This window comes from Mus pahari, chromosome 1, assembly GCF_900095145.1.
Source record: "Mus pahari chromosome 1, PAHARI_EIJ_v1.1, whole genome shotgun sequence".
NCBI lineage: Eukaryota > Metazoa > Chordata > Mammalia > Rodentia > Muridae > Mus > Mus pahari.
This window is the reverse complement of record NC_034590.1, coordinates 54346867-54366618: the sequence shown is the minus strand read 5'-3', so window position 1 is coordinate 54366618 and position 19752 is coordinate 54346867. Positions and strand designations below refer to the sequence as shown.

General features: G+C 48.1%; 1 protein-coding gene across 1 annotated transcript; it reads right to left on the bottom strand.

The window, feature by feature from the left end:
* Positions 1-695: 695 nt before the first annotated feature.
* Positions 696-5064, bottom strand: Mex3b (mex-3 RNA binding family member B). The gene is made up of 2 exons (XM_021201221.2): positions 4352-5064; positions 696-3516 (listed from the first exon to the last, which is right to left on the bottom strand). Exons 1-2 carry the CDS (start codon positions 4626-4628, stop codon positions 2063-2065), a joined length of 1731 nt encoding a protein of 576 aa, XP_021056880.1. The 5' UTR covers positions 4629-5064; the 3' UTR covers positions 696-2062.
* Positions 5065-19752: the final 14688 nt, after the last annotated feature.

Below are 19752 nucleotides of genomic sequence, written 5' to 3'. Positions count from 1 at the left end.
CACACACACACACACACACACACACACACACACACACACACACACACACACGGCACACAGCCTGTCAACACCAATTAGCCTGACCAAGAGATGCTCAGATCCAGTTAGGCCCTCTCAGACAGAGCTTCCATCCCTTCCTTCTCAAGACCGCCCTGCATGGGGCTCACTTCTCCAACCCTCAAGTTGATCAGGACTATTACTTCCCTGAGCCCCAGGTCCTTTAAAATATTAACATTCAAACTGATTGTCAGTTCCACCCTTTGTTTTCTTAATACTGCTGGATGGTGCCCGGTTTGTGTGGGCTGAAAGTGCAAACATTTCTTTGAATATTCCCATTTCCGCTTATCTCCTGATTTAAAAATAAACCGTGTTCTACGGACACCATCCACACCCACACCCACCCCCCCAAAAAACATGCATTGTCAGCCATGTGTAATGGCCAGTAAGTCTGTTATCTGTCACCATCCATGCAAACAAATCCAACCCCGCAATGGAATCTGCTCTAATGATAAACTACATGAGATATCTAGAAACTGCCTCTCCATCACTTAAAAATGGTTCTTCCCAAAAAACAAAGAAAAGAAAAGAAAAGAAAAGAAAAGAAAAGAAAAGAAAAGAAAAGAAAAACCGGTTCTTTACAAAGTTATACCCCAACAGGCCTTTTTTTTTTAAATGAAGTCACCATACAACACTGATTTTTCTTCAATGTTTTATTTATATAGAAATACTTAAAAAATGAAGTAGCACCATTACTTAAGTTTACCTTTATTATGTAGAACTTTAAATGTCAGAAAAATAAAACTCTTGATACAATTTCAAATCTTGTCTCAGCAAATATAATATTAGTATTTGACCATGAGGTTAAAGGCCCTTTATCATAAAATAAAATATACTTTGTTTTTTTTTAAACTTTGCTCAGTAAAGTACATTTAAGCTCAAGTAACGTCACCTACATATACATAAACGAGTGGTAAACAAATGTATTAAAATAGAAACACTAAAACTATAGCGGTGCAACAGAATTTCTGTAATTTGCACTGAATTCTATTTATACAAATGTTAGAAAGCATCAACTGTTCCTTTTGACATGTTTATACATTTCCATTTTTTGTAATAATATAGAATAAAATATGCTTTATATCACTGAATAGAAAATATGCTGGGTGAAGCAGATCTAGAAGACTTGTCTGAACCTATAAAATCTCCATCCCAACAGAATACTGCTCAAAACGTTATACATTTTATGGTTTGTAATCCGTCACAATCGTGTGATTATTAAAATAATACAGTGTTCTTTGCCATAAGGCCATACTAAAAATAAAAAGATTTAACCCAGCTACAAAAAAGTTCACTGAACTTAAATTAAAATACTTGTAAACATCTTTGCAATATGAAATATAATTTTTCAAGTCAAAAAAAGAATAAAATACTTCAATCTGTATTAATGCAATTTCTCTTTAAAACTTTTAAAGGTTTTTTTTTTTAATATATAAGAGATATGTTACAGTTTTAACTTTAATAAAGCTGCAGGGTCCTGGCTGTACAGAACTCCTGGCCCTCCATGAACATTCAAAAAGGATCCACTTGTGTTCTAGAACGAGCGCTGTAGGAACCCACCCACAAAGGGAAACACACAAAACAGTCCACACATCCCATAGCACAATTCTTAATCATCTTCATAATTACTGTTCATTTTTCTACTTCAAGAAAATGGAAAACTTGTGGGGTTTTCTTTTGGAAGCTTCCTATTAAGTACAGTGTAAAAACTATCGTTACTAGAATGTCGCCGTTCCTATTATTTATATAGCATGCAATTCAGGTGGTTCGGAGGCTACAGTACTCCTGATGCAGAGATCCTGGCAAGTTCCTTTGTTTAAAAATGACATTTTAAAAATGAGCGGATACTACAGCTTTCCAGGCTCCTCTGGGATCTCTGAGAGTGATGAGGGTGGGGTGGAAAGAGGTGGGCACCAGAGGCGTCTGGGCAGGTAGGCCCTAGGGAAGGAGGGTTTAGGGAGGGGACCCTCCTTCCCTGCAGTGCGCGCGCGCGCGCGCACTGCCTTCAGGAAAAAATGCGGATGGCCTGAGTGACCGCCGTGTGGCAGACGGGACACTCGGGCTCGCTCTTCTCACAAATGCGGTTGGCACACTCCATGCAGAAGAGGTTGTGGCCACAGGGCACCAACGCGGCGATCACTTCACTCTCGAAGCACACAGAGCAGTCGCGGCTGCCTTTGCGCCTCAGCCCGGAGGAAGAGGAGGAAGAGCTGGAGGAGGAGCTAGAGGACGAGGAGGAGCCCGAAGTGTCCGACGAGGGCAGGCCAGGGAGCTGCGTCCCTAGTCCATTAGCATAGGCAGCGTAGGCCAGGCCTCCACCGCCCGGGTCGCTGCGCACGCGGCGAGCAAGGTGGTGCTCTCCCGCCCCCGTGGCCATGTGCAAGGGCGGAGACAGGCGCGGGCAGCTGGTGCCCGGGTGCAGTCGGCGGTGCACCAGCAGCCCCAGATTGGCATTGGAGGGCGTGCTGCTGGCGCCACCCCCGGGAAAGACCACAGAGGACGACGAGGCAGATGAGGATGCGGAAGAAGAACAGGAAGAGGATACTGGTGCTGCAGATCCACCTCCAGGAGACCGCTCGAACTGGGCCCATAGAAGGGGTGTCCCAGGTGGTGGGGCGGGAGCTGGGTCGAAAGTAGGCTGCAGCTCAGGACCCCCATCCGGGGAAGGTACTGAGGCTTCCCCCGCTGTGTAGGTGTAACCATTGCCGTTATTGTTGTTGTTCCCATTGTGAGCAAAGCTGAGTGCAGGGCTGGGAGGGCTATAGTCCGCCAGGCGTGAAGTAGCAGCTGCGCTGCCGCTAGTCCCACCACCGAAGTAAGAGTCTGTGGATGCACTGCCAAGCGAGCTGGAGCTGTCGTTGCGATAGCTGGAGAAGGGCTTGCGGCCAGGTGTAGGAGTGATGCTTGGGGTGGGCTTGCTCCAGAGGCTGCCCGGCCCGGACCCGCCGGACCCGTGATGCAGATCAAAGCCCACGTCTGTGCCATTGGCATGGAAGTCGTTCTCGTCTGTCAGCTCGATGATGCCACCGGTGCGCAGCGCGATGTGAGCTTCGATCTCCTCTCTAGCGCGATCCACGTTCTCTGGCATGCCGGTCACCTCGAAAACCGGCTCCTTGTCTCGGCTGGGTGTCACAATATAAGTATGTGTCTGCTGTTGAATGCGCTTGATCGTGGCGCCCTTTGGCCCCACCACGAGCCCTACCACGCGGTATGGCACCCTCACTTGGATAGTGGTCTGTCCCGGCAGGTTGGGCGGTCCGGGCACAGCGCCGTTGAGAGCCGTGTTCTTGTTACGAGAGGCTCGGATCATGGAGAAGTGCTCTGCGGCAGAGATGATCTCCCTCCGAGCCATAGCCACATCCTCCTTCCTGCCCGTCACAACAAAGACAGGCTCCTCCCCGCGAACTGGGGTCTTGATGTAAGTGTTGGTCTTCGCCCTCAAAGCTTTGATTTTACAACCTGGGAGCCAAGGGTTCAAGGGAGGGAGTAGGAGAAATAGAGAAAGAGACACGCCCATTATCCCGGGATAACCGCGGAGACCCGGGACAGCCCGCGCCCAAGGCAGCTGGACAGCAGAACACGCGACCAGAGAAAGGGGGCGTCTCCCTCGCTGACCCCGAACCGCGCTAGGAGCTGGACCGCCGGTTCTATCCTCGAAACGTTCGAAGAATAAATAGCCCATTGGCTGTCTGGCCCTCCCCCGGTGACTGCAGTCGTCCCGAGCAAAGCGCAGAACCCCAGAAAAGTCATCTAGGGGGATGCTGCTGGTATTCAACTGAGCACAGTGATTGCCTTGAAGACACCAGGGGCTCCCGGGAAGCCGCGATCCCTAGGCTCTGGAGGACTAGGGGTGGGGTTAAGAGAATGGCAGTCCTGGGACCCATTGTTCGTTCCTTCTCTGGACTCCATTCCATTCCGCTTTGCAGAAATCCTGAATCCTCGTCCCTTCGGACGCCCCCCCCCATAATGCCCCCTCCCAAAGGACCACCAGAGGTCCCCTCCCCCAGTATCTTATATTTAAAACATCTTTCCTAGAGTGGACTAAGTCTGAAGCACTAGAGGAGAAGGCAGTGATTTTAGCAGGAGAAAGTGCATCCCGCCGCGGCACTGGCGCCGCGGTGGAAGACAGCCTGCCTGCACTTTCTTTGTCTAGTGCGCCGGCCCATCGCGCGGCTCTTCCTCCCTCCCCAAGGCTCCCCCGCGCCACAGCTCCAGTTCTTGCACCCGCCCTCACAGTGAGGCGGCGGCCGGAGATCCTACACACCCCTCCGTTCCCCATCCCTGCGGGACCCACCTTGCCGCCCTACGATCTCCGCGACGTGTTCGGAACTGGGTACCGGCACGCACTCGGTCATGTTCACGCTCTTCTTGCGCGGTTCGCTGTCGTACAAAGAGGCGCCCTCATCACTGTCCAGTCCCAACAGGGAGAGCTGATCGAGCGCAAGCTGCAGGGCTCTTTGGTCATCCAGAGTCTCTCCCCCGCCGCTGCCACCGCCGCCTCCCCCGCCGCCGCCTCCTCCGCCGCCGCCGCTGCCGTTGCGCTCCAGGTCTGCAAACAGCGAGCTGGGCATCGCTCCGCCGTGCGCGCCGCGCCCCAGACGGCTCTCTGCTCGGCAGCTAGAAGGTGCAGCCACAAAGGCAGCCGGGAAGCGGGTAGTCAGGGGCGGGGAGGCCGGTAGGCTGCGGAGGGCTCCGTGGCTCGTTTTTCGGCGCCTGGAGGAGTGGGTCTCTGCGTGCAGTCCGCACCGGGCAGTGGCTGCAAGAGCCCCCGCCTGGGTCCCCACCCCAGATCTGCTGGCGGTTGGGGTGGGGGCAGAGCTCGAGCGGCGGCCGCGCGTGCCCCCCGAGTGCCCGGCTGGCTGGCCACAATGCCGAGCGCAAAGCGAACAGGCGAGCGACAGCAGCGTTTCTTTAAGGAGCCCCTCCCCGGCTCCTCCACTCCCTCCCTCCCTCCCGCCCGCCCGCCCTCACTCAGCGCTTTTTCCTCCTCTCCTACCCGCCTCTTGACTGAGCCTCTGCAGCCAGACGGCTCCGGAGGGGGACGAGGGAGGCGCAACGTCACCGGCGGGAGCTGACACTACAATGCTACTGACACTATCGCTGGGGGAGGCGATTGGCGCGCGCCTGGCCGGGGGCGGGCGGAGGCCGGGGCTGAGCGAGCGGAGCCAGCGCCACCCCCATCGAGCTCGCCGCAGCCCGCCCCGGCCTCCTCCCGGCCGCGCCCCTCCCCCGCCGCCGCCGCGAACGCCTCTCTTTGTTGTCTAATGCGGGACCGGCTGGCTCGGGACATTTCTATATACCTATCAGCCGAGGACAACCACTGTCCTCAAGTCTCTTTCCTCTCCAGGTTGAGAAGAAAAGGCGCCCAACTGTGATGCTAGCCGCCAGGCTCCAAAGAGCGGTCCTTCTAAAGTCCCGTTACTGCCCCCAAATAAAGCATCCCTGGAGCCGACGCGACCACTAGGTGGACGGTATACTGTACAAGGTATCTGTACAACAGGGCGGCCCCACCCTGGGACGCGGAGCCAGAGGCTCGAGGTCCTGGGCCCCATTGGTATTGTGACTGCTGGGCGCGAGCTGCCCACCTGCGCGGGAGCGCACGCCACACAAAAGACACGCCCGCCCACACTGCCACTCGCGCGCGCGCTCACATTTCCGTTCCCTTGGGTAGCACTTTGCCCAAGTGGCCCTGAAAGAACGAAAGCCAACACCAGAAACTGGTTGCAGCAAGGGCCCGACCCGCACCGCTGCAGGTGACCTCTAGGGTCCCGCACATGCCTGGCGCGCGGACTGAGACCCCCGCGGGCTCCCACACGCGCACGAGCGCCGCGCGCCCACTGCCCGGCCTCCAGCCCTACACCGCCCGGGAATGGTGCGGGCGTGCTCGCCCGCCGCTCCCGGTCCCGCCCCTCCCCGCGGTCAGGCATGCGCAGTGCCTGAGAGGAGCCCAGAGCGCGCGGGCCCCGCCCTCCGCCCAGCCCGGCCCCGCCGGGAGGTGTGTGGTCGGGCCTGGCGCTCTTTGTGCGCTTCTCGGGTTGGGGGAGGCGGCGGAGGAAGGGTGCGACGGGACTAGCGGACGGCCAAGGCGAACTGCGCCCCCTCCCGGCTCCTCCAGCGACAGCCTCCAAGCTCAAGCGAGAAGAAAGGAGGTTTTGAGGGGCGGGCCGGGGCGGGGTTCGGGCCTCGGCGCATCTTCCTCCTGCGAGAGGAGGACGCCCCTTCCCTACTCAACGCGCATCCGCTTCTCCGTCCTTTGTTCCCGGAGCCCGCCTGTTTATCCGCGCCCCTGCGCCCTGCCTCAGGCTGTTAGGCTAGATAGAAGTCCAGGCTTTCCCTAATCCTGTTAAGGTCCTCCCGGAGAGACGCCTCCCGGTGATCCCGAGGCGACTTGTCTACACCGCAGACTGGCTTACTGGAGAGCCCCTTCCCCGCTGGGGGCGACCCTGGGGACCTAGGGCAGATCTGAGGGACCCAGAAAAGAGGGGTCACCCCTCACCTCGGCTTTTATCCACAATACCTCCCCTGCCCGATGCCTGGGTGGTTAAAAGTGACAATGGTTGGCAGCGCACTTGGAAGTGGACAGTTCTGCCAGCGCCTGCACTTCCAAGCGTGCGAAGGTGATCCGGCGCTCCTAACTCACCTGGCGCTGTCTCGGGGCAGAGGTGCTGATTATTTCCCCAGGGAAATGAGGCTGAGGTGCCGCTTTACTGTGGCTATTTCCTCAGGATGTTTACGTCAGCTTCCCCAAGCTGGCTGTGTTTTTCTTCAAAGAAGCAGTTCTATAAGGGGCGGGGGTGGGCGGGAGGGGGTAAGAAAATGGTGGTGCAGAGTTCGCTGACCAGTAGAGAATTCCTGCTTATGAACTCGGAGTCAAATTGGTTTGGGAAGGAGGAAGGAGTGCATTTGAAGACCCTAAACTAGGTACTGGAGCAAAAGGCGCCCTGCCTAGAAAGAGTGATGCATAAGGGCAGGAAGCAAAAGAGAGCCTGGCCGCGAGGCCCCTGCCTGTCATCTGAGAGGGTGAGAGGGGGTGGGGATTTCAACCAATTCCAGGCCAGCCTGGGCTATATACTGAGTTTGGGGCCAGTCTAGGGTACAATGTGATATCCTGATTTTAAACGTCAACAAAAGGGACAGTAATGAAAAGCCTGTTTTCACCTTGCAAACACAACATGTTAGCTTCCTTTTGGGGGATCCACTGCTGTTCCTTTAAAACGAATAGGAAACTCTGATTGTGTATGTGTAAGTGGGATGGAGGCTCCCTCAGGAAACTTGCTGCAAGGAACTTGCCCATGGATTTTTGCAAGCCTGCCATAACTCTATTCCCCCTGGAACCTGCTCATAATAAGATTTCAGATGAGTTGCTCCTGAAAAATTGGAGGATTTGGCTCTTCACAGAAGTCCCCAGGGACCCTGTCTCATTAGCAGGAAGGTGAATGCAATGCTTCACCAAGGTGACATGTTTAATGTCACTCTTCCCTGCTGGATGAAAGCGGGAACGGCACCTGCTTATAACTGTGAAAGGTGGATGAAATCACACATTTTGCCCCACATGAAAGGTGGAAACTCTGACCTTAGGAATTCATGACCATTTAGACAGGTCCAGGTAGGTCCAGACTAGGAGCCTGTTTGGTGAAAGCTGTGAAGATGGGCGTTCTGATGACACTGCATTGAATACATTCCTGAGAGTGTTGCACGGTGACTGATATGATAGAAATTATAATGTCTGACAATGCCAGTCTCCTTTTCCAGCTGGACTTTTGTGTCTGTGCCGACTATGAAAAGGCCAGTACCCATCTTCCAGTGGGCTGTCTTAACCAGAGACCAGGACAAAGGGAACTCATATATGTGTGGATGACAAGCTGCTGGCTGGTGCCTTCCTACCAGCCACCACCCTTCTCTGCTTGCATGTAATACAGCATCTGGAATGTTTTCAGACCCTTGAATATATTTCTAGAAATAATTCAGAAAATTTCATTTTCAATTAATGTCTTATAAAACACCATACAACTTGCAAGACCTGCTTGTGGTTTTAAATATATACCCTAATCCCATAGTTTCTGTTTGTTTTGTTTAGATTGTTCCAGGCTCCTATTGGACCCAAGAACTTAACTATTTTCCTGATACAGGACCCATATCCCCAAGGGCTTCTTCATGCAGCCATATTATGTTTATTATATTATAAGAGTGTGCAGAGTATGGGCCAGCAAGGAGCATTTCAGCTGCTATAAACTATGAAAGGTTCAAGTTATCTCCTGAAAGCAAACAGTAAAACAGTCTGTTTTCGTTTCCAGAGGTCTGCAAAGCAGTTTTGCACACATCTTGCAGACTGAATACATGGCAGGAGGAATTCAAATCTACATGTGAAAGAAAGCAAGCTCACTTCAATCAGTGTGACTGAGCTCAAGTAAAGCATTGGTACAAAAATGATCAAGATGGTGGGGGACAGGACTCTTCCCCGAGCCATTGTTCATGTGGAAACCAGTTAAACAGAGGGGCTAAATGTCCATCCGGCGTCCTGGCAGGATCTCGCAGAGGAGATAAGTGTGCTGTGCTTCAGTGAAGGAAGTGCAAGAATTTATACAGATCAGAGCTTTACAGCATGTAGCATCTACTTAGGAACTCAATACCTGCTTATTAGATGAATGAGGGAGCCAGGCAGAATAGCCCTGAAGGCATAATTTCCTTAAGTACACACATGAATAATTCAGTCTCTAGGAAACAGTTCAAATGACTCCAGCCACAACAACATGACTTTGAGCAATGTTGGTAATCACAGATAATATTTATTACACATGTATGATGTGCCAGGCAATTTATAAATGCTTTCCAATATAATGTAAGGTTTAATTTTCATAATTGCCTTGAGTCAAAGACTGTCCATCTACCCACTTTGCAGATGAAAAGTAGCTAAGTCCCTTATCCCAACAGAGGCAGATTTACCTCCAAGTCTAGGAAGCTTTAATTCAAGGGCTCTCGCCTAGCACAGTGCCCCCAAGACACTGGGAAAAGTCCTAACAATTTCCTCACCAGGTCATTCAGTAACATTTTCAACAATGGTGTTTTTATTCATTTTCTTAAGGAGAACTCCCAAGATGAAGAAAGCTTGAGGATAACAAATCTTAGAAAAACTATTGTCCCCAAGCTAATAGGTGGCATCAGGGACTATGATCTTAACCAAGCCTAAGTTCCTTCCTGTCTCTGGGCCATGAGTCCTTAGCTGAAAGCTGGAAATAGTTACAGCTCTGTATCCTACACAGGGTTATAATGATCCCACATGGGAAGGGATATGAAAGTTCTTTGTTGGTCTTATAGTTCTCCATTGTCTCTGTATTCTTAACATGCCAGTGGCACAGTTCATGCAACCCGCATCTATTTAGTAAAATATTTGAATAATGTAGGAAACCCTCTCCTTGCGTTGACTGAACATAATAGATGTGTGTTGTGCAAACGGATGCATGCAACGGTGTTTGAGAGCTCTTAGCATCAGAAACAGTGGGAAAAAAAAAATAGTAAAAGGTGCATCAAAATCTGAACGGCTGTTTTTTAAAGAAAGCAATTTTTCTTTCATTTTCTGTATGCCTTAAGAACTGCATGTACATTTTTAGTCAATTAATTTTCTAGGGTCTGGAGAGATGGCTCAGTGGAAAAGGTGCTGTTGTTGGTTCAGCTATGAGGACCAAGGAGTTCAGCTCCTTAGTACCCACACAACAAACCTGGCTTAGTAGCACACTACTAAAAGCACTTGGAGGGCAGAGGCAGGCAGACCCAAGGGACCAACCAACCCATCAGACTGGCATCAGTGGCAAGCTCAGGATCCACGAGAGACCCTATTTCAAAAGATAAAAATACAAAATGGAGAGTGATTGAGGAAGACACTCCATGTTGGCCTCTGGCTTCCACAGGCATCCATAGACAAGTGCCGATCACACACATGCACACACGTATACATGCACAATACATACCCAGAGTGTAAGATGTACTTAGTTTTAACTTTTAAATAGGAGCAAAACGAACAAACTACTGCCTGTCCTTACCACAGAGGTCCTCTCCAAAAGCTGATCGAAGAGTCTCCTGGCCAAGGACAACATCCATACAGTTCATCGAACATAGAGAGGCCAAGCTGGTGTGCCTACCTGGGGCCTTCACCCCTAGTTCTGTTGTCCTTCGTGTGGGAAGGTATTCTGCAAGCTACTGAAAGAGAAACCTGGGCACCCACCTTTGGCCTACAATTCCAGAACTTGTGGGAGTGGCCAACCAATGTCTGATTTAAGTTAAGGTCTACTCCACAAGAGTGAGCCTATGCCCAAAGCTGCCTGGACTGGCCTGTAACCAGTAGAGAATGAATAGCCTAGAGCCCTGGGGTAGAACCAGGCATGACTGGCAAAACAACAAAACTCAATGAAATGATTTCTAATAATCCTTCTGCTATACTCATAGATCATGCCTTGTCTAGTCATTATCAGAGAGGCTTCCACCTCTCTGCAGCATATGGGAGCATATGCAGAGACCTACATCCAAGAGAGAGAGAGAGAGAGAGAGAGAGAGAGAGAGAGAGAGAGAGAGAGAGAGAGAGAGAGAGAGAGACTAACTAAATTGGAGGTCTTTATCAAGTACTTCCCCCTTAGAGTTTGGGGAACTCAGTGGAAGAGAGAGAGGAAAGAATGTAGGAGTCGGCGGGGATGGAGAACACTAGGGGAGCCCACTGAGTCAACTGTGCAGGGAGCATATATGCTCAGAGAGACTGAAGCAGGAAGCACCGGTCCTGCATGGGCCTGTCCCAGCTCCTCTATCCATGTGTGATGGCCGGTAGCTTGGTGTTTGGCTCCTACCGGGTAGTGGGGGCGTCTCTGACTCTTCTGACTGCTCCTGGGACTCTTTTCCTCCAACTGGGTTTCCCTGTCCAGGTTCACAGTGAAGGCTTTGGCTTTGTCATTGTAGTTTGTTTTGCCATGTTTGGTTGTTCTCTCTTGGAGGCCCGCTATTTTCTGAAAGGAGATGAAGGGGGAGGGGAAGTAGATGCAAGGGAGAGGGGAGATGAAAGGAGCTGGGAGGAGTGGAAGTAGGTTGGGATGTATTGAATAAGAGAAGAATGTCTTTTCAATTTTTAAAAACGGAACTATCTAAAGCCCACCCAGACACATGTTTATATCTCTTTAAGCTATTGGAATAATGAGAGTAGAAAGGGCAGAACTTCAGAACATTATTAAATCAGCCAGTACTAAAGCAGCTCGACTCCTAAAGCTTCATATCACTTAGTTGGTAGTCAGTGGCAGCATTCTGCAATACCAGAAAGGAAGAAGAAAGAAAAATCTGTCAAAGAGACCAGAAATCCAGGGATGAGAGTTCACAGTCCTTAGCAAAATGGTAAGGCATTCTTCTTTCTGATCATGGGTAAGACAGGACTGCAGAATCCCAGCATTTGCAACAGTTAAATGTTGCCTGATACAAAGTCTAGTGTTGGAGCCCTACCTTCATCAGCTGTAAAACTGACTAACCACGTGGGAGGCCAGAATTGGGATGCCTAGAGCCCTCACTTGACAGCCAGCATACCGAAGGCACCGTGTAGGGCACTGTCAACTTAAGCCAAAGGCTTGTAAATTGTAGGACCAGAGGATGAAGCCAGGATCGTAGGCTTTCAGTGAGACTCTCTTGCTTCATCTTGTGAGGAAATCTAGTCTAGTGAGCAGCTTCCCTGTCCTATACTTTGGCCCTAAGGTATCTTTGTAGTTAATGCTGAAGGAATCTAACTACTGCAGTTTTTGCTCCTGAATCTAGGGAGTGGAAAATAAGGAAGGGACAGGTTTTGTAGGACATGTAAAAGCACCACCTGAGGCATCTTCCCCATCTGCCTCCCATCTGTGGCGTGCGATTGCCTCTGGATGAGGAAAATGTCCCCAGAGACTGCATGCCCTGCTTGCACACTTGGAGGTAGCACAAACGTCATCATGGTGGCACTAGCTGTTCTCACCATGGAGATCAAAAGAAATAGAATAAGTAATTTATATCAAATTTTATTTGCTGCCAAGTAAACACTTTCTTATATAACTCTTGTGGGTATCCATAAGATTTTTTTTTATATATTTTTTTATTCTACAAACCAACTTGCCCAAGTCCACATTTCTACAAAGAGGTAGGGGCTAGAACTTCAGCATCTAGACTCCAGCTGGCCTTCTGAAATAAGCTATGTCCCAGAAAATACAGTGTGAATTGTGAGGACAGAAAACCACAGTAGTGGAAATGATGAAATAGCAATCACTCTGCAGGCAGGCAGCTGATGAGCTTCCTCAGTGTTGTGTCAGAGAGATGTCAAGTGAAGAAAGAAGTGAATGAACTGAAGGAAAGCAAGTGCCTCTGTAAACAAACAGGGGAGGAAGAGTGAATAATGGGAGGTGTTGAGAGCTTTGCCATAGCTAAACAACTATTTGAATTAAAAGCTATTCAGGAAGAATGGTTAGGACCCATGCAGGACAGAACAAGGATACATAGTCTTGGAAGGCAAACACTAGAATAAGATAACCTCCTTAAGCCAAGAGCTGTCTGCAGGTGGGTGGCCCACCTCACTACTGATGTACCGGCATGCCCACACACCTATACACATAGGAAAGATTTGTAGGTAATTGTGTACACAGGTGAAGTTCATCCACTTTCAAGGGGGGTGTCTTTCTCGAGTTGACTCTCAGCGGCTCTTTTGGTTCCTGGGCTTCGGATGTCTCATCTATAAAACAGGAATCATAGTGTTCACTTGGACAGATAACTCGCTTGGGCCCTTCTGTCAGCAGGATGTAGATACAGCTGCTGGGATGAGGGCTTTCTGCGTCACAGACACAGAAATGTGGGAATTCTTTCACCGTCATTTCAGTGCCTTAACTATGTGATGACGGGCCCTTTGTTCTCATGGTGTGTTTGTTTGCTTGTTTGCTTCCTTTGGTTGCTATTGGATCTCACTACATAGCCCACACTGGCTATGTCTGCTTTACCCTCTACCACAGGCAGGAAAGGCACGTCTCACCGCACCTGCCTTCTCTTAACTTCTTAAAATAGTCTTACAATTTTTAAAACTCTTATAACTCTTTTTGCAACTCTTTTTGCAAAGAGGGTTTTTGCCTGTATAAAATGCAAATTTACCAGACTATTTGCTAATTAATGAAATATAGCCATGATATTCCCATAAATAACTCTGAGGTAAAAAATATTTCTTGCCGGGCATGGTGGCGCACGCCATTAATCCCAGCACTTGGGAGGCAGAGGCAGAAGGATCTCTCAGAGTTCAAGGCCAGCCTGGTCTACACAGTGAATTTCAGGACAGCTAGGACTAAAGTAAAATGTAAAGTAAAAAGTCTGTGTCTAAAAAACAAAAAGAAAGAAAAGCATAAAATGCCAGCAAATGAGTAACTCTGGCCATAGGGAAACTCACTTATCCTTGAACGGGATTGTGTCAGGTAAGCTCTAATGTATGTTGCAAAGTTAAAGTCAAGGAATTGGAGATATATAGTAATTAGTTCCTCACACACCTAGAAGTTGTGGTCTTGACCCTGTGGTTTCTCTTTCTGTGCTCATCTGTGAAGCAGGGCCTTGGAGCAATAGGCTTTGCTGATAACAGAAGTGACACTTGTTGATTCAAGTGATGATATGCATCACTAATAAGAATCCTGCAAAAGAAGAAATGGGGGAACCCTCTGCACTCTGTTATATTTATTTAAAATTATGCTAGCCGGGTGTGGTGGCGCATTCCTTTAATCCCAGCACTCCAGAGGCAGAGGCAGGCGGATTTCTGAGTTCGAGGCCAGCCTGGTCTACAAAGTGAGTTCCAGGACAGCCAGGGCTACACAGAGAATCCCTGTCTCAAAAANGGTCTACAAAGTGAGTTCCAGGACAGCCAGGGCTACACAGAGAATCCCTGTCTCAAAAAACAAAAAATAAAAAAATAAAAATAAATAAAACTATGCTATACGGCTGCAAAAAAAAAAAAAAAATCAAACACATATTGACTTCAAAAGGGAATTTGCTTTGAAAGCAGACAGCAGACATAAAACTTTAGAAACAAAGCCAAACTGAAATGAATTTACTATATAACAGAGACAAACTGGCTTTTTAACAAACAGTAGTTATGGTGTGTGTGTGTGTGTGTGTGTGTGTGCGCGCGCGCGCGCGCGCGTGTGTGCACGTGGTGGGAATTGAATTTAAGGCCTCGTGTCAGTAAGCACACTATCACTGGGCTATCTCCTCAGCTCTCACAGCATGTATTCAAATAAATTCCAGGTGGCCTAAGGAGTTCATTTTAAAGTAATTCACTTGTAAAAAGAAGCAACAGAAACAAATACCACTGTTTCTATAATTTTATAGTAAGAGAAGGGCTTTCTCAGCATGATTCTAGTGGTGGAAACAATGTAGGGAAACACCTACAGAAGCAAACTTAAAAACTGTACCATACAACAAGGCTTCCCAAGTATATCCTACATAACCCTAGGTGTACTGGGGAGTGGGCAAAAGAAGTAAAAAGGTAATTTTTTTTTCAAATATAAGAACTTGAACTAAAACATTAAACAAATAATGTTACAGCTAGTTCTCAAATTAGGCAGATAGATAGATAGATAGATAGATAGATAGATAGATAGATAGATAGATAGATAGATGATAAATAGGTGATGGATGAATAGGGAGAGAGAAATGATAGATGGATGGATGACTAGATGAATAGATGGAGAGATGACAGACAGATGTATGGATGGATGGATAGATAGGTAGATAGATAATAGATAGACAGACAGATAGGTGGATGGATGAATGGGTGAATGGATGGATGGACAGATAGATAGATGATAGGTAGATGAGATAATGAGATAAAACAGTGATTTGACACAGAAACTGTAAACAAGATGACATTCTGATAAGGCTAATTCACACACACACACACACACACACACACACACACTCCAACAATAACCCACATATTGTATATATAGTACTCAGTAGTTATGGATGAAGCTAATACCAACTGAAGAGGCTTCTTGTATGAGGTTGACAACAAAACTCAATGGTCTGAAACTCTGGATTAGAATTTAGAACTCTTGGTAGTCTCTGCTGAGTCTGCTTTGGGCTCACTCAGGGAAATCAGATCCACAATTCCTACCTCTTTCCTTTTGGTCCCCTCCACCCCAAGACACACCCATAGCACTAATAGGTCCCAAGTGCACGTCACACACAGTTCCATTTGCATACTGCAGCTTCCCCAAAGCAATTGATCCCTTGGATACCACTAAGCCCGGGGTATACACACTTGCAGTGAAGGTTCTAGATGAACTGTCAGAGAGAGACAGCCACATGGTCACACATCCAGTCCATCAGGACAGGGAAGGGGAACAGCAGCTAAGGTAAGGGGCAGGATAGAAAATTGAGGAGACATAGGAAGGAAAACAGTCATTCACTCTGGAGTCCAGTTGAAGCCTCTCACCAGCTGAGGGTCAGCAATGCCAGTACAGCTAACACTTCCTATGAAGGATTGCCTACAATTACACAACATTCCTCTGATGGAGAGGCTTCAAATAAAAAAATATTAAATCGCAATGAACCACACTTAAGTCCTGAGCATAGATGGCCTTTCTCCTTTCCCAAGTGTGAACTAGGGGTTTTTCTAGGACTCTCAAAAGAAACCACATCAAAACTAAAAGGTGTCTCTTAACAACTTGTGTAGCCATTGTGACACAAGGCTTTATCTTATTACAGTTCTACTCAAGGTGCCACCCCTGGCCCCAGAACTGCCCTATAATCTCATGTTGTCAACCTTTCTAGACAGCAGGCAGGGCCCAGGTGTCCCTCTGAATCTCTCCTTATTCTAAATTGCCAGCCCAGTGCCTCCAGGACAGACTCTAATTCTAAAGGACCTTAGCCAACCTTTTAGGGTGTACCCCAAAAGGTATCAAAATTGTATGTATACCTACTGTTAAGCAACACTACTGCTAAAACAGTCAAGCATGAGTCTCCCCATGAGATGCCTACACCCACACTTGAGTGTGTCTTATTCTTTCTCTTAACCCCTGTGCTTAAGTCTATAATAAAGTTTCTTCTTCTTTTTTTAAAGTTGTATTTATTTTATGCATGTGAGTACGCTGTTGTTGTTTTCAGACACACCAGAAGAGGGCATCAGATCCAATTACAGATGGTTGTGAGCCACCATGTGGTTGCTGGGAATTTAGTCAGTGCTGAGCAATCTCTCCAGCCCGGATAAAGTTTCTTCTTAATAAACTCCAATTCTGCTGCAAACTTGCTCAACCTCAAATTCTTTTCTGCAATGAAGTTAGGAATTCTGTCTTCCCCTAAGTTGAAGTTTCTAAAAAGAACTTCATGGGCTGCTGGAGTTTCATGTCTGAAGGCCTAAAACCAGAGGACAGCAAGACCCTCTAAAAGCACAGCGCCTGCCTGAGGCAGGGGCCTCTCCTACCTAACACAACCTAATTGGCCAAATGACGTAGACTATAAGTCATGAGATACGTGCTCACAATCGCTCCATATTACAAATGAGTAAAGTGTAAGTTGACTTGGGAAACTCTGGATGCCATAGCTGTTGAGAGTCATTCCACAGGTAGCATCTTCCACTGACTCCTTCCTTCCTCCTTCCTCCTCCCTCCTCTCTTCCTCCTTCCTTCCTACTTTTTTCCTCCTTTCTTCCCCCTGCACTTTCTTCCCTCTCTCCTTTTCTTTCATGGGCAGGCATTTAGAAAGTGAGTTTTGTGCCAGGCACTCTGGGCAGCACAGTTCACAGCAGTCAAGGCAGAGGGCTGGGAAGAGTTGGGGCCAGTGAGCAGCCCAGCCTTGCTGACACGCAAGTGAACTCACAGTCACCACTTACACCCCAGGAGTAAGGGCAGGGACAGATATGCATGTGTTGATCGGTTGGCTGCCTTTGATTTCCGGCTTCCTGCTGTGAAGGGGAGGGGTGCAATCCTGCCTTTCTCTTGAAGCCAGGGGCCTTCAAGATTTTCACACACTTCTCTCTCTATGGATGCCTTTCAGACAGCAGAAAGTGGGGAGTGCTTCCTACAAGCACAGGGGCCCTGTGATGAAATCAATGCTACTACTTTATTACTGCAGTAAAAGCTGACTAAAACCTTCTGTGACCCAAATTCCTGCAGCGTTACAAAGCCAGTTGTCCTGAAGACCATGATGCCTGGTTCAGTGGGGAAGGAGAAGGTGGAAAATGTGCTGCAGGCAGAGGAGAACGGTTCTATGTCCCTCCTGATGGCCCTGTACCACAAAGTAGGAGACATGGGACAGACAGATGTGGTGAATAACGCTTCCTGTAGCATTGCTTTCGTTTCCAGACTGCATGATCCCAGACCATTTCTAGTGCCCGGATGCTCACTTTAGAACAAGAGAAAAAAATTACCTGGGGTACCTGAGGCTGCAGAAGACCAGGAAAGGTTGGATTGGTTCCAGCTCCTTGCAGCCATAGCCAGTTGAATGGAACATCATACAGCTACTAATATTAAATTCATGTGGATCTACATAGAGAAAACAGACAGCATTTCATGTTAAAATAGCTTTGCACTTGAGGGGCCGGAACCCTAGGAAGAAAATCCACATATGCTGTTAACATTGCCAACCTGGATTTTGATTGTGGATTGATCATGTATTTTCACTAATAGCTTTCATTGTTTCTAGTAAGGATTAAATTCCCAGGAAATGTGCCCCGGGAAAGGAACGATTACATCTTTACAATTATGTAAACATTCCCTGGAGAGTGTCTCTGCTGGCACTAAACATTCCAGAAAAGAAACTCTTAATTTTAAAGTTCTGTCTAGTACATGCATGCACACGCGCGCGCGCGCGTGGACACACACACACACACATACCTCACACACATACACACATATCATTCACTTACACACACATACACACAGAGATACAAATACACTCACACACATTCACTCATACACTCACATAGTCACATACACACACTCAAAGACACACATACATACTCACATACTCACATATTCGCACACACATACACATGCTTACTATGTTGAGGTTTAATCTACTGCTATGTATTGTAATGCTAAATATGTACCTGAAGATCTAGCTGCCTATGAGTGAATTCTCACAGTTACCAGCTTTTGTTGTGCAAACCTTGCTCCTTAATTTAAAATGATTGGTTAATAAAGATATCTACAGCCTATAGCTGGGCAGAAGAGAGGTAGGTGGAGCTTCCATTCCTGGGCTTGGTTCTGAGGAGAGACATGAAGGAGGGGGAGGAGAGGTGAAGGAAGAGGAGACCATGGTGAGGTGGGTCGTGAGAGCATGGCCATGAGGGCCAGCCACTTGGAGTGGGAGCAGCCCAGGCAGAACATGACAAGAGATATATCCAGGTTACTGACAGGGAACTAGACAACATAGTTCAGAAGACTGATATCAGCCCAGTTCTAGTGCTTTAAGCTTATTATAAAGGGGTTGTGTCTTCTATTTGGGAACTAAATGCTCTAAGGTGGGTAGAAACCCCCAGTTAATGTTTACTACTACACACAGACACACAGGCACACAGACACACACACAGACACACAGTCACAGACACATACACACACACACACACACACACACACACACACACACACACACTTTCCTGTTCCTTCCTTTTGCAGGTTCAGGTAGTGGGCATGGAGGCTGTGAAGAGAACTGGCCTCACTCAGGAACACAGGGTCTGCTCTCCAGCCCCACCATCCCGAGCCCCACCCTGCCTGCCTAGCTTCCTGGGGTGCAGTTCCTTTAGTCACCCACACACTGAATACAGGCTTTTGTCTTTCTTTGCAGGATTTGGGGAAGCATCACACATCAGAATCAGAGCCAGGAAAAGGCTGAGGGAGCATCCAAGAGGACCATCTCCAAAGCATTTTCGTATCTTAAAAGCTTGTGATTTCTTTAAAAATTAAGTCAAGTGTCTCCAAGCAAGGCATGAGTACTAACAGCATAGTCACCCTGGTCAAGGTTAAGGCAGAGGGAGATGGAAATAGAGCGCCCCTGAAATGTTCCAGAACTGACCCCAGCTCTCATCCTCACTCCCCTCCTCCCCACTTTCCTCCCCCCTCCCCCACAGCCTCCTCTTCTTCCTTTTCATTTACTGGCTATCCTGAATCTTTTGAAACTCACAGACTCCCTTTCTACAACAGATGCACATAACCTTCCAGGGTTATCTCCGTTTTTTCATTTGTAGAATCAGGAAGGTAATGGGTCATTTCTGAAAGGGGTTTGTTTCAAATGATTTCATTCTTCTAAAATGTCTGTAGGCTCCAAGCCCCCCGAGAAAGGACTCGACCAACACCAGTTATGAGGATCTCAACTTGCACCAGTTTATCACACTACTCCCACATGGGACTCCATCCTGAGTGACATCACACTGCTCACACTTGGGACTCCATCCTGAGTGACATCACACTGCTCACATGTGGGACTACTTCCTGAGTGAAATCACACTGCTCACACATGGGACTCCGCCCTGAGTGTCCTTGTTTTAAATTATTCTCACTTCATAGTTTTTATGGGGTTAAGACTGGTAGAAATGAATCCAAGAACACATCAAAATGATCATCCATCATGACCAAGTAGGTTTCATTCCAGGGATGCAGGAATGGTTTAATATAAGGAAATCCATCAGTGTAATCCACTACATAAACAACTCAAAGACAAAAACCACATGATCATCTC